Genomic DNA, 14,997 nt, shown 5'->3' with positions numbered 1-14,997 from the left:
ACAGTACTCAAGGTGCAGCCTCACCAGTGCCGAGTACAGAGGGACGATCACTTCCCTAGACCGGCTGGCTACACTATTCCTAATAGAGGCCAGGATGCCATTGGCCTTCTTGGCCACCTGGGCACACTGCTGGCTCATGTTTAGCCGGCTATCGATCAGCACCCCCAGGTCTCTTTCCGCCGGGCCGCTTTCTAACCACTCTTCCCCCAGCCTGTAGAGCTGCATGGGGTTGTTGTGGCCGAAGTGTAAGACCCGGCACTTGTTCTTGTTGAACCTCATGCCGTTGGTCTCAGCCCGTCTATCTAACCTGTCCGGATCCCTCTGCAGGGCCTTCCTACCCTCCAGCAGATCGACACTCCCACCCAGCTTGGTGTCATCTGCAAATTTACTGAGGGTGCACTCAATCCCTACGTCTAGATCATCTATAAAGATATTGAACAGCACCGGCCCCAGAACTGAGCCCTGGGGAACACTGCTAGTGACCAGCCGCCAGTTGGACTTTGCCCCATTCACCACCACTCTCTGGGCTCGGCCATCCAGCCAGTTTTTAACCCATTTAAGAGTCCACCCATCCAAGCCCCGGGCAGCCAGTTTGTCTAGGAGGATGCTGTGGGAGACGGTGTCGAATGCCTTACTGAAGTCTAGATAGACTACATCCATAGCCCTGTCCTCATCTACTAAGCGGGTCACTTTGTCATAGAAGGAGACCAGGTTGGTCAAACAGGACCTGCCTTTCATGAATCCATGTTGGCTGGCCCCGATGCCGCGATTGTCCTGCATGTGCCGTGTAATGGCACTCAGGATGATCTGTTCCATCACCTTGCCTGGCACCGAGGTCAGGCTGACAGGCCTATAGTTCCCTGGATCGTCCTTCCGACCCTTCTTGTAGATGGGCGTTACATTTGCTAATTTGCAGTCATCTGGAACTTCTCCAGTTAACCAGGACTGCTGGTAGATAATAGAGAGTGGTTTGGCAAGGTCATTTGCCAGTTCCTTCATTACTCTGGGGTGAATCCCATCCGGGCCCATAGCGTTGTGGGTGTCCAACTGGCACAGCAGGTCACTAACCGTCTCCTCTTGGATTACGGGAGGTTCACACAGCCCCCCGTCCCTAACTTCAGGCTCTGGGGGCCGAGTCTTCTGAGGACAACCGGTCTTGACATTAAAGACCGAGGCAAAGAAGGCATTGAGCACCTCTGCCTTTTCCTCATCCCCTGACACTACACTACCCTCCTCATTCAGCAAGTGGTGGAGGCTCTCCTTGACCCTCCTTTTGCTGTTTACGTATTTGTAAAAGCTTTTTTTGTTATCTTTGACTGTAGCAGCCAAATCAAGCTCTAACTGAGCTTTGGCCCTTCTAATCTTCTCCCTACATGACCTGGCCACGTCCCTATAGACCTCCTGAGTTACCCGACCCTTCTTCCAGAGCAAATAGGCTCTCTTTTTTTTCCTTAAGTTCTAGCCTAAGTTCTCTGTTTAACCAGGCCGGTCTTTTTCCCCGACTGCTTGTCTTCCTACAGACTGGGACAGCCTGTTCCTGAATATTTAGCAATTCCCTTTTGAAGCATGTCCGGCCTTCCTGGACTCCTTTGCCCTTCAGGACCGATTCCCAAGGGACTCGGTCCACCAGCCTCTTAAACAGGCTAAAGTCAGCTCGCTGGAAATCTAAGGCAGAAGTTCTGCTCTTGCCCCTCCTTACTTCCCCCACTATCGAAAACTCTAACATTTCGTGGTCGCTATTCCCAAGATGGCCACCGACCCTCACATCTCCCACTAGTCCTTCTCTGTTCACAAACAACAGGTCAAGCAGGGCCCCTCCTCTGGTGGGCTCATTTACCACTTGCATGAGGAAGTTGTCCTCCACACATTCGAGGAATCTCCTAGATTGCTTCCTCTCTGCCATGTTGTATTTCCAGCAGACATCTGGCAAGTTGAAGTCGCCCACAAGTACAAGGGCTGGCGATCGGGCGGCTTCTGACAGCCGCTTGTAAAACGCCTCGTCCACCTGCTCATCCTGGTTGGGTGGTCTGTAACAGACTCCCACCGTAATGTCCGCCCTGCCGACCTTCCCCCTGATCTTCACCCATAAACATTCAACCTTGTCATCCTCACCATCTTCCTCAATTTCGACACAGTCTAAGCATTCCTTAACATACAGCGCTACCCCACCGCCTCTCCTGCTTCGCCTGTCCCTCTTAAAGAGCTTATGGCCATCCATAGCAGCACTCCAGTCATGAGAGTCATCCCACCACGCTTCTGTGATGGCAACCACATCATAACCTTCCTGCTGTACAGTGGCTTCTAGCTCTTCCTGTTTGTTGCCCATACTGTGTGCATTGGTGTAAATGCACTTCAGCTGGGCTAGCAGCCTTGACCCTGACGCAGGCCTGTCACCCCTAGGTTCATTTGTGGTTGCCCTGGTCTTATCCCCCTCCCCCATCAAACCTAGTTTAAAGACCTTTTAACCAGCCCTGCCAACCAGTATACTTAAAAAGAAAAAATAGGAAAAATGTATGGTAATTATGTAGTGGTTCATTGTAGCATGCAGTAGTGTGCTAACATGCATAAATGTTTATTTCAGGAATCTGGTGATGGGAAGAACTTGTTAGAGTCCAGAGACTCGGATACTAAAAAAGGGCAACATGTTCCTGCTCGAAAAGGATCACAGACTGCTGTAGTTCCTCGGCGTTGCCCTGAAGATAAAAATGAAAAAATAAATAAAGAGTCCCTTAGTGTGGTTGAAAGGTCCACGAAATCAGGTACTGAGGTTTGGTGAAGTGCTCCGTGCTGTAATTCACCTGTATGTTCAGTGAAGGATGGTAACTTTCTTTGTAGTACCAGTTTTTCAAACTACATTTCGTAGTACCAAGTGATGGTGATCTGAAGAGCTGTTTGTTCCCATGATATTTATGATCTTTATTTCTCATTTCTTTTAAAATTTTATTTAGCAGATAAATGTTTCCTGTGCAGATGTGTGAACGTTTCCTGTTTGTGAATCCTAGAGGATGCTCACATAATCAAGAATGTGAGAAAAAGTACACAAAGACTGTATTAAACTTTATTTCACATCGCAGAAAACTTTGAAATACTTTTCCATAAAATACTGTGAAATAGTTAACGTACATAAGTGTTTTAATTGCTACATAAATTATACTTAGACTTACTGATGTCTTTTGCACAAACTGACAAATAATTGTATCAACTCACTTCAAAGGGGAAATTTATCTAAATTTTATTTGAAAAGTTGAAGGGACATATTTCCCCTCCCAGCAACCTCTGTCCCCTTCCCAGCTCCCTTCCAGGAAGCATTATTCTTCTAAGATCATGGTAATATGAAATTGTTGTCATTGGGGACTGAAATCTTAGCAGCAAAGCTAGTGAGATTTTATGTGAGAACTGTGTCTAACTCCTAAACTGAAGATTTGAATTCTTGTCTAAAAAAAGAAAAAAATAAAAAAAAATCTGCTCTTCTGGTCCTTTGCCAGTGCCGATGCATTCTAGAAGCTCTTTTTGGTGGAAGAAAACAATTGAAAATGTCAAGGTTAAATGTAAATTTGAATATAAGTATTTTATACTGAATGGTATCTTTTAGACTTCAAACAGCTTGTTGCTCAACTTTGAAATTCTGAGTCACAAAATAATTGACATCCTTTTTAACTGCAAATTACAGGGAGTGAAATGAGTCTTTGGCATCCATGAAATAATTGAATTGTTGTAAAATATATTAATTGAACTAGGAGATGACAAAGTTTTTACAATGATTTCAGAATAGATGTTTATCTTTAAAATTATTTTTAACAGAGGGGAGTCTCAGCAGTCTCATTTAGGACAATTAGCATAAAAATACTAAGCAACACATTCGTCTTAATCTCTTAACTGCTTTGAATTATGCTTGTAGTGACATTGCTTATTGCTAATCTTGCCCATCACTTCCCTCTTCTGAGACTCTGTTTTCAGATGGTTGACACTGCCAAAATGTTGCTGATGGTGGAGGTTTTCCATTTCTTCTGGCCCCCTCAGGCTACAACTTTGAAAACGTTTTAGTCCAGTTCTTCATCCTCCTTCTGAGGAGATGAGCAAAAAAATATATTGAGCAAATAAAAGCATTATTAGAGCTGCTTTACTTAACAAGCCTAGCGTATTCATACTTGAGGTCACGGCGCAGAGTGGCAAACAGCTGTCTCAGGTCTGTACCACCTTGCTGGTGAGGAAGGGGAAATTTTGTGATTTTTATAGGGATCATAGTCTCATTAATGAGAGCTATGATCCAGCCACACAGTCTGCCCAACGGAAAAGAAGATCTTGTCTTTTCATAGCTACTTGAAAATGAGTTTAGTTTACTTCTGGTATTAATGCATTTTTAGGTTGCACTCAATACGTGAAAGTAATAATAAAGAAATACTTCTTTTTACCATCAAATGTTCAAGTTAGATCTTTATCATAGTCTTCAGTTTGTTTCTTTTTTCAGAGTAGAAAGTGAATAAATTTTGTTTATTTCCCATTGCTTTCATAAGTAGAAGGGTGCTGCTCTAAATTAGTGACATGTTCATGTGCCGAGACAAATGAGCTTTCAGTTGACACTCCGAAAATTAGTTTGAAGGAATTTGAGTTTTTTGCTTTAATGATTTTAATTTGATGAGAAGTTTCCATTATTTGTATTATTTATGACACAAACTTTATAATGGCCCTGTTTAAGAGTGTCTGTTACCTGAATCAGAAGCTGAGATTATTATAATGGAAATAATTCTGATGGCTAACAGATACAGAAGTGCTAAGTTAAATAAAAAACGCTATTTTAAAGTAAAGTTTAATATGCTTATAGTAAATGCTTCCCAGTATATTATTTCTGAGTTTACTCATTGAAAAATTAATCTGTGCTATGACAAAAGTTCAGAGTCAAAAATCCTACTTAAGATCAAGCTAATAAGCACTGGTCATCTTGGTTCAGTGTAAAAGAACATACCTTAAATCAAAGGGCAGAAGTCCTGTTGTTTCTGCTGAGGAAGTTTTTTCTGGATTAATCTATGCAATATAAAATCCAAAGTGAGGAGGGGAAAAAAAACCCCCGAAACATACACCCTGTGAGTCCATTCCTTCTCCTTGAAGGTCAATTCTTAGCAGTTTAAAAATAAAACTTCGTGACATCCAGCAACAGTAAAAGTTTATAGCAGTGGCTTGAGTAGCTTACAGTTTTTAACTCTGTGTGTTTTGATAGGTGTTCATGAGAGACAAGAAATTAAGAAAAAGAAAAATGAGAAAGCATCCACTAGTGCAACACACCTGCCAGCTGTGCCAGCTTCCAAACCTTCTGCTGATCAGATAAGACAAAGTGTCAAGCAGTCTCTTAAGGAAATTCTGATGAAAAGGTAAAGATATATTATTAAATGAAATTATTAATTTGTGTTTGTAATTATTTTCTTTTGGAAGGCAGAGAAAAAAGTAATAATATTTGAAAGCATCTGGTAATTTTTGCCCTTGTGTTCTCTCACAGATTGACAGACTCCAGTTTAAAAATTCCTGAGGAGAGAGCAGCAAAAGTTGCCACAAGGATTGAAAGAGAGCTCTTTTCTTTTTTTCGGGACACTGACTCGAAGTATAAGAACAAATACAGAAGTCTAATGTTCAATCTAAAAGATCCTAAAAACAATGTATGTATTATTTGTGTGTTGTGCTTTACAGAAATCCTTTATTTGCTGTAGATCAAAGGAACAGTCTTTTATGTTAGATACATTATTAATCCTTTCACAGTTTATCCTGTTTGTTATTGTTTTGTAGGTTTCCTCATCTCTTTGATATTGTTTGTCCTCTAGCGCACTCAGTGTTCTCTGTGTTCTTTTTTCCTTGTTCCGCATCATTAATTCAACTCCTCCTCCCAGAGTACTTTTTATAGTGCGGCTTCAAAGTGTGGTGGATATAGCTTGCCTAGCTTAAGTGTTTGTCTTTACCACTGATCTATTGTTTGGGTGTCTCTGTCCGCCCCCTTCCCTCCAAAAAAAACTCTTTCCTGCTTGCTGTGCTTATTTTTGTTTCTGTCCAGTAGCTTGTCTCACTGTGCTTTTTCATACCCAGATTTCCCAAGCTTGGTCTTCATTCTCTTTTCTGCTTTCTATGAGCCCATTTTTCAACATCATACTCACATCCTCAGCTTATATCTTTTGTCCTTTAATCAGTTATTCTGATCAAGTTGTTTTGTCTATAGTATATTACTGTTAGAGTTAGCCAACTGTAAATTATACGAACAGGCTAACTTCTGTCACTGTTTTCTCTTTGCTTATACTGCTAAGCAACGTGGGGCTTTTTTACCCTAGGAATTCACTTTGGTCAGTCAAAGCAGCATAGACATCCTCTTTAGTACTAGCTCCTTTCTGTTGTGTAATACAAGGGATTTGCACCTTTACAAAAAAAAAGTCCGCGTTACTGCTGCAATGGGCATAAACTCACTTTCTTCTTTGGAACAACAGTTAATTATACATCGGATCATTAAGGGTATATGTAGATACATTCTGTTAATGTAGAATAAAAGGAGCTCTGGAATTAAGCTTTTTATCTTATTAAATCTGGTACCCCTTCCTACAGTGGGAGATAATTACAAAAACACATGATCCATATAGCTGTACAGAGCATGTTGTATGTTGCTTCTTTGCTTTATTCCCTGCTGCAAGCCGTTTCTGTCTTGATAGCAATAGGTAACTTTTCTTTTTTCTTCTAGATATTATTTAAGAAAGTACTGAGAGGAGAGGTTACTCCAGACCATCTAATAAAAATGAGCCCGGAAGAACTGGCTTCCAAAGAACTGGCTGCTTGGAGACAGAGAGAAAACAGACACGTGAGATTTGGCAACTTACACTGTTTAGTTGACTGCCTAAGCATATTTAACTTCTGTTTTCAGGTTAAGTGTGTGTAGCAAGAACAGAATGCATGTTGCACAAAGCAACTCTGACTAATCAGGAGGATCTCTATCATTCATTCAGTATTCAAAACCCAGAGGGGTTGTTAGGACAGAAGTGAAAGAAGTGTACTAACTTCCTGAAATGGGGAAACCATGCATTTTCCTTTGTGGTGCAGCTTTGTTGCTGCTTGCTCCCTCTTCTGTCTCAAGAGTGAAGGCTTCTTTGTCCTTATTTCCAACAAGATTTTAATGTTCTAGCTGGAGCTTCATAGACACCAGTTTCTTAAAAAGGGAGAGAGATCTCTTTGGACAAACCAAACCGAACTGGTGTTGTTTATAACTTACATATTGATGGAGCATGACAGTTCACCCACCAAGCAGTAAAGCTGAAGCTGAAAACTTGATCTGCCAGTCTGAAAAGCAATCTAAAGGAAAAAAAAAAACACAAAAAACCCCACAAAAACCCCATCAAAGTGTAGGAAGCTTGTTAGGTTAGTTTGAGCATTACTTTTCTTGAAACAGAAGCTCACACTATATTTATAGCTGTGTTGCCAGTTTAGAAGGAGAAGCAGGAATGTAAGGAGCTGTATTATTTTTATAGAAAATGTCTTTTTCTTAGATATGTTACCCTGTTTATTGGGCTGTTAGTCCGATGATATTTAACTGCAGCTGCTTAGAAATGTCCGATTTACATCATCAAGTTTTCTAGTTTACAAAATCTGGATTTGTGTTGACAGAAATATGCTACTTCATAGAACTGAAAGGCACAAAATTTGGGTAGTGTTAACTGGTATGCGTTTTGTGTTTGAGTTTTACGGTACTAGGAATTGTGGGTTATATCAGATTACTTCTGGTAAAAAATTAATGAGTAGGTACTGAATTCATCCTCTTGAATTCTATGTGCTCAGAATGAAAGACTGTTCAGTGATAACTGATTCAGTACAGTGGGATGCTGTTTCAGAGACTGCAATTGGCATTGCAACATTAATTATTCCTTGGTTTTTTTCCTTTTCTTTATATATTTCAACTAGACTTGTTTATGAGCCATGACAACATTTTGCTAGTTCCTATGCAAAAACAATTGTTGAATTAATGTATTATCTCAAAGCTGTTTTGAGGGCCTAGAAAGGCATGAAAAGTTCATTTATTCCTTCTGTAGCTGTCCAAAGCCCATCTTTGGTATTACATCTTCATTACATTTATTTTTTTTGTTATAAACTTCAATAAAATACTGGAAGCAGACCATACAAAACAATATTCTACTGCTGTGAGGAACAGCTTCAAAATAAAAGCGTGTACTCAAAAATTACTGAAGGGTCTTAAATATTTTAGAGAACTACTTCAACATTTCTAGAATTTGAAATGGGATACAACACGTGAAATAAATAGCAACATATCATTTGTCTGTATTTTTCAGTTTCCTATTAAAGCAAGACTTTGAGACTGCTACTTACTAATTATTTATTAAGTTTTCCCAGTGTGTTCACAAGTCACTGTAGGTATTTGGAAGACAGATAAAGCAATCATAGAATCCTTTTTTCCTTAACAAAACCAGACTTAAAATATTGGGGACAGCCAATACAAACTGTTTCTAGTTAAGGAAGTAGAAATGTGCTTTAAGAAGCAATTTTAGAAATAATGGTTTGTTTTAATTTTGTGACAGAGCAAAGCAGCAGTGCTGATCAGAATTAGCATATCCATTACGTTAAGAACAGATATAAATGTTTTTTTGAGGTAGAGCATTAGGTTTAAGTACTCAAAAACAGGCTCTTGAAAAATGATGCAAATCTATATGTATGTATGTCCTACATTGTCCCTATTGTTATGGGAAAAGAGTTGATGCATTTTTTTTTTCTTTAGCTCTTGGAAAATCAGAATTACCTGTTTTTAGGGTCAAAGGTCTGCTTTATAACTTGTTTAAATACGTGCCCCATAAATACTCAGTGCACTGTAGGCGAAGTTAGGCTGGCTGGTTGTGCATTTGCTTTATGAAACTACCTGACACTTGCAAAATAAGAATGTATTATTTTTTCCCCAGAGGATTCCTAATTGCAGTCCTATTTTCTGTTGCTATTTGTGGATTCCCAAATTTTATTGTATGGGAGTAAATATGCATAAATTCCTGTTTTTACAGACAATTGAAATGATTGAGAAAGAACAGAGGGAAGTTGAAAGAAGACCTATCACAAAAATTACTCACAAAGGAGAAATAGAAATTGAAAGTGAAACACCAATAAAAGAACAAGAGGAAGTCATGGAAATCCAGGTAGAAGAGAAAACATGGCAACACAGCGTGTTTAGTTCATACACAATATGTCTGTGAAGTGGCTTGTTTATGATTTTGTTCAGATTTGTAATCATATGTTAGGTCGGTTTTCAGTTTAATTTTTCTTTTATCCTCACTGACTTTCACTTCTGGGCCTGGTGGTTTTTTTGTTTTTTCAGTGTTGGGTCATGACTGTATGATGAATTCTGGCAATAGCAGAAAATACTCTAAATCTTACCTAGAAGGTATTTAGGAATACCAATTCATTCTTTTAATGCATTTGTAGATTTTGTGATAGCCTTATAGGCTATACAGCTGAAGTGAGAGTTTTGTGTCTGAAGGGAAGAAAATACTGTAAAATACTTAAGCAATATTAGGAATATTGACAGAGGGGAAAAAAGAGTCACTGAAATGTGTTGACTTTTCTTAGGAACCTAATACGAAGTTGTTTGAGAAGTCAGAGGAAACTGAAAAAGACAAAGAAGTAAACGAATCTGCATCTCCAGACACCACAAGTCAACATAAAAATCATCTCTTCGATCTTAACTGCAAAATCTGCATAGGTAATTTTGAACAGCACATCAAAATAAATACATCATGCTTGCGTATAATGCTTTTCAGTCATGAATCTCAATATACCTCAAGAATGTGAATAAATGAGGTTTTTTTCCTGTAGTTTGCTGACAGAGATGTGGAAGCAGTATTTTACTTCATCATTTACAAAAGAGACTATTGACATGATAGGCTACTGGCATAAAATTGTCTTCTATTAAAAAAAAAGAAAAAAGACTGCAGAGAAAGAAATCCCTTTAATGAGTGTATATGCTGTTGTTGATTCCTCATTTCTTTATCCTATCCTATTACAGTGGCAACATTTACATATAATATTGTATAAATATATAAATTATAAATTTATACAATGCATAAATATGTATAAAATGTATCATTTCTTTATCACGTCCTACTTCAATAGCAGTATGTAGTATTTTTGGTGCGTCTTCCTTGTCTTCAGAGGAAGTCCTCTTTTGTTTCTTTAATAAAAAAACATTGCAATTCATTGTCTGCAGGCCGAATGGCACCACCTACTGATGATCTTTCTGCGAAAAAAGTGAAAGTGTCTGTTGGAGTTGCACGGAAGCAGTCAGACAATGAAGCAGAGAGCATTGCAGATGCGCTTTCTTCAACATCAAGTATTTTAGCTTCAGAATTACTGGAAGATGATAAGCAAGACTCATCAAAATCATTCACACCTCTCCCAAAGTAATATAAACTGTAGAAACAGTATTTTTAAATTAAGGATATTAGCTTTAGTCATAATAGCTTAACAAGATTAATAATTTTTTAAATGGCATTTCATCAATCCATTTGTGTACTTGAAGTTGTACACCCCTTCTTAAGAATGGGGTTCTCTGCTGGAGTAAATGATGCTATGCATTTATATAAATAATACTACATATATTGTAATTACAAACTTCTATTTACCACATTTTCTTTTGGGGAAATGTAAAATACCTTAACGTTTTCTGGTGCAACGAGGTCTAAAAAGGCATGTGAGTTCCTATTAAAAAAGTCAGGATATAGATTTCATATTGCTATTAAGGAATGTGGATGTACAGTGCTGCCATTGAATGAAAGTGTGTGTTTGTATATGTGTATGTATAAAGCTAAGGAATTTGAGATTGCTCTAAACAGAGCATTTACACTGATAAATCAGTCTAGTTTCAAATCTCAAAGCAACACTTTTCTAGAAATGACAGTTAACAGCAGCTCTCTTCATTTTCTTACATACTCTGCTACCCACTAAAGATACTGGAATTGAGAGGAGGTGCTCACAGAAGCTGTGGAAGTGATGCATGGGTGAGAAGAGATGAGGGGCCAGTTTGTGTGGCAAGGGAAGGGGGATGCAGGTATTCAGGTGATGAGCAGACAGTGTTGCAAGAAAATGTAGGAGCTAGGAAAGCAGGGTGAAGATAGCCCAGCAGGCAGGATGTAGTCTTCTCCCCCCCCTGCATGTGGCAGGGGAAGATCTTACTGGTTCTGCAGCACCTATATGTGTTTGTGTGTCCTCTTCAGTAGCATTTAATAACTCTTGGACTAAACTCCATTCTCAAAAGGTACAGTAGTGAACTAATGTGCTGCTTTTCTGACAGTCCTTCATGTAACATATCTGCTCCACTGGAAGATGAGAAACATGGTTGTCTGCCTATCTCTTTTTATTGACTCTCAAGTATGCTTAACTGAAAAAGAAAATTTTTAATGACATGTCATTTTTTTTACAAAGAAAAATTATGATTTACATTATCTTGTGTTGACATATCACGTTCTAAACAGTGGTTTTTTATTTGTTGTTTTTTAGGTCAGAAACACCTGGTACTGTGGAATGTGAAAGTCTGTTTCTGGCACGCCTGAATTTCATCTGGAAGGGTTTTATCAATATGCCTTCAGTGGCAAAGTTTGTTATTAAGGCTTATCCAGTTTCTGGCTCTTTTGAGTATTTAACGGAGGTATTTATATTTACCGCAAAGAATGAACAATTCATTCATTAACTTCAGTGACTTATTTACCTTGTAGGCTAATAATAGTATAATGATGGAAGGCAGTGAAGCATGATCATGTGGGAGGACATAGGTTAGGGTCTGTATTTTGTAATTAAAGTATTTTTCCATTTGTCCTACATGGACCCATGGTTCATCAGGATTCAAGTTTTTTGATATTTTTTAAGATGTTTTGCTCTCATCTCACTGTAATATGTTTCTTGAGGATGAGCAGCTGTATTTCCAAAGCTGGTTTTATAAAAGTTGAACTGTTTTTTGTTTGTTGTGGAGCATCTTCTATAGTATAAAGTAGCAGGGAAAAGATAGGCCAAAATTTGGTGCTGAAATAACCACCTTGGTGCATCCACTTTCTGAATTAGAAGTGAGAACATTGTAACTCAGTTTTGAATTCAAAACATTAAACAAGTTGGTATCAATTTTTGGAAGAGAAGTGTCTACTGGTGGTTTCTGTTGACAGTGCAAGGAGAAGTCTTATCTTCTACAACAGAAACCTGCATAACAGGGTTAATTTTTTTGCCTAGCTGGTGGCAATCCTAACCTTCCATTGTAAGACCAAATTGTTCCTAAAAAAAAAGTTTTATATAGTGTTCTCTTCAGTGTCTGAGAGGCAGGAAAAGAATGCAACTGCTTATAATAATTGTCTTCGTGTCATACAATAAAAGTCGGAGCGCTCATAAGGTTCAGTGTTACTTCTTGCCAGTGACATAGGATGCATCAGCTTTCTAGTTAGAAGGACTTACATCTTCTATTAATGTGATTGTCTTTACTTTGCTTTAAATCTTCAGTGAAGTGCAGGGCATGTGGTACCTTTTAATACTAAAGGGTTGTTTTACAAATATGATGTGCTTTTCAAAGCTCTCATGCTTTATTTAAAAAAAAATGTGTTTCCTTAGGTGTTCCTAAATGATTCTGAAAGTCTATTTTTGTTACTTGTGAACAGTGAATTCAATAATGTCCAAGAACAAGCTTATCTCTATATGGATGTGCGTGTGTAGGTTATGTTTTCCCCTGATGATTAAGATTCTGAGATTTTATTATATGCCTTCATAGGTGTGGGGCTCTCATAGCAGTTTGATCTTACAGATAACTTCAGTGTTTCCAGAGCACAGTACAGTTATGTTTGCAGTTAATGTTACTGAAATAAATAATTTTTGGAAAGCAATAGATGAACAGTATTGAACGATAACTAATTTACTACAGATCATTAACTTTGCACTGAAAATCCTAATATAAATATCCAAAATTTAAATGTAAATTAATTTGTTTCTACTGTTGTAACTTCTACTGACATTATAAAATTATAATTTAAGAACTATAAGAATTAAGTGTGTTTTGAATATATGAAATAGATGCTGGATGGAGTATTTACTACAATTTTTACATTGGATTCAGATATCTGCTGTCCTTTCTCATAGGATTTACCTGATAGTATTCAAGTAGGTGGCAGGATATCTCCTCACACTGTCTGGGAGTACGTAGAAAAAATTAAAGCTTCAGGAACCAAGGTAAGAATTTTACATATTGAAGGCTTGCTTTTTAACATACATCCTGTTCACGCTAAAGATATTTTTTTTTTCTTTTTTTTTCCTGGAATGTTTGTCAAATACATGGTACTTTAAGGATAACTGATGGTTGTGTTGAATGGGACGGATGGCAGCTGATAGCATTTATTGTCTTACTATCGAACCTTAACCTGTCATTTGATGTTTGAGAATACTGGTATCCCTTTGAGACAGTAACTTGGCATGAATGTTTGGACACCACTTCACATGTCTCCAGTGTTACTCTTTATTTTTTGTACTGTTACAGCATGCAAAACCATCTCAGTGGTCTTCTGCTGGATGTATCCCACTGTGTGCAGGTTGTCCTTGTGCTGGGGAGCCCAAAACTAGGTAGTGTTTTCCAGATGCTGTCTCACAAGTGCTGGATAGAAAGGAATAATCATTTCCCTTGGCCTGCTGGCTACTCCAGTTCTGACACCCGGCATGCAGGTGGCCTTGGCATTGGACGCATTGCTGGTTCACATTCAACTTGTCCACCAGGACCCCCGCATCATTTTATGCCAAGCTGCTTTCTAGCCAGTCAGTCCCCCAGCCTGTCCTGGTGTATGGGGTTACTCCATCTCAAGGTGTAAGGGTTTTGCATTTGCCTTTGCTGACCTTCATGAAGGTCAGCCCATTCTTTCAGCCTGCTGATGTCCCCCTGAATGGCAGCCCACACTCTTCAGCATATTGACCACAGCCCCTAATTAGGTGACATAGCAGTCTGCAGAGTCTCCTGTCCCATCTTCCAGGTCGTTAATTAAGCCATTGAACAGCATCAGCCCCAGCATCGACTCCTGAGCTGGGCTTTGGTGGTCATCTGGGATCTGAATACAGGTCTTCCCCTAGTATTAATGGATATCTCAGATACAGTAGACTACAAAATAAAGCTTTCTAGTAATGTTAAGGGTGGGGAGGGGAATAATTAGTTGGAAGCTGGCATGCTTCCCTAAGACTTGTTATTTAGCTGCTGATAAAATGTTGGCTTTTCTGTCATGCACTGTGATTATTTTTTTTTATACTAAATGCTTTTTATTTGTTTTCTCCAGTTTTTCTTAATTATTTTTGGCCCTGTTTCTGCTCCTTCTGTCTCCTCTGTTGTTCTCTGCTTTCTTGGGGAGGCTTTTTCTCCTCCTTTGAACTGTGCTTTTAAATAAAGAGCAGTCACTAAAACAGTGGAAATTTCATAGAAAAATGGTATCTGTCCATCTTTTTCTCTCTTTTTGTAAACAGGAGATCTGTGTAGTTCGCTTTACCCCTGTAACTGAAGAGGATCAGATATCCTATGCGTTGCTGTTTGCCTATTTCAGCAGTAGAAAACGTTATGGTGTAGCGGCCAATAACATGAAGCAAGTGAAAGATTTGTACCTCATCCCTTTAGGTTCCTCAGACAAAGTCCCACATCATCTTGTGCCTTTTGATGGGCCTGGTAAGTACAGCTTGGAATTTGGAACCTCATTATCATAACGCTACTTAAAGATGTTTACACCAGAAATATAAGAGAAAATTAAATTTTAAAATGCCAACTATTCTGTTCAAACATGTCATGAGTTTTCCATAGTATGATATTAGCTTCCTTGAAAAGACGTTAATTTCCCATTGCAAGATTATTCCGATACTTTAAGTATCGTTGTTGAAGTGATTACTGTGTGTAACTTCGTTTCATGTGTACTACATTCTTCCTGTAACCCAGGTGACTTTGTAGATTACAATCTCAGTAAATTCAGTAATGCAAGTGAACTATGA

At 38.6% G+C, this 14,997-nt stretch overlaps 1 protein-coding gene across 5 annotated transcripts in view; it reads left to right on the top strand.

The window, feature by feature from the left end:
- Nucleotides 1-14,997, top strand: part of PHF3 (PHD finger protein 3) — a 57,969-nt gene that overhangs the window by 36,354 nt on the left and 6,618 nt on the right. For all 5 annotated transcript variants that reach the window (XM_068405172.1, XM_068405093.1, XM_068405339.1 and 2 more), the window contains 10 exons: nt 2,582-2,759; nt 5,216-5,366; nt 5,492-5,648; nt 6,710-6,826; nt 9,024-9,155; nt 9,586-9,718; nt 10,223-10,415; nt 11,512-11,659; nt 13,126-13,215; nt 14,485-14,680. In XM_068405172.1, the coding sequence (XP_068261273.1) occupies nt 2,582-2,759; nt 5,216-5,366; nt 5,492-5,648; nt 6,710-6,826; nt 9,024-9,155; nt 9,586-9,718; nt 10,223-10,415; nt 11,512-11,659; nt 13,126-13,215; nt 14,485-14,680 (1,495 nt within the window). The remainder of the gene's footprint in view (nt 1-2,581; nt 2,760-5,215; nt 5,367-5,491; nt 5,649-6,709; nt 6,827-9,023; nt 9,156-9,585; nt 9,719-10,222; nt 10,416-11,511; nt 11,660-13,125; nt 13,216-14,484; nt 14,681-14,997) is intronic.

This window comes from Nyctibius grandis, chromosome 1, assembly GCF_013368605.1.
Source record: "Nyctibius grandis isolate bNycGra1 chromosome 1, bNycGra1.pri, whole genome shotgun sequence".
NCBI classification, from domain to species: Eukaryota; Metazoa; Chordata; class Aves; order Nyctibiiformes; family Nyctibiidae; genus Nyctibius; species Nyctibius grandis.
Note: the sequence above shows the minus strand (reverse complement) of the source record. Positions and strands in the feature narration are given on the sequence as shown.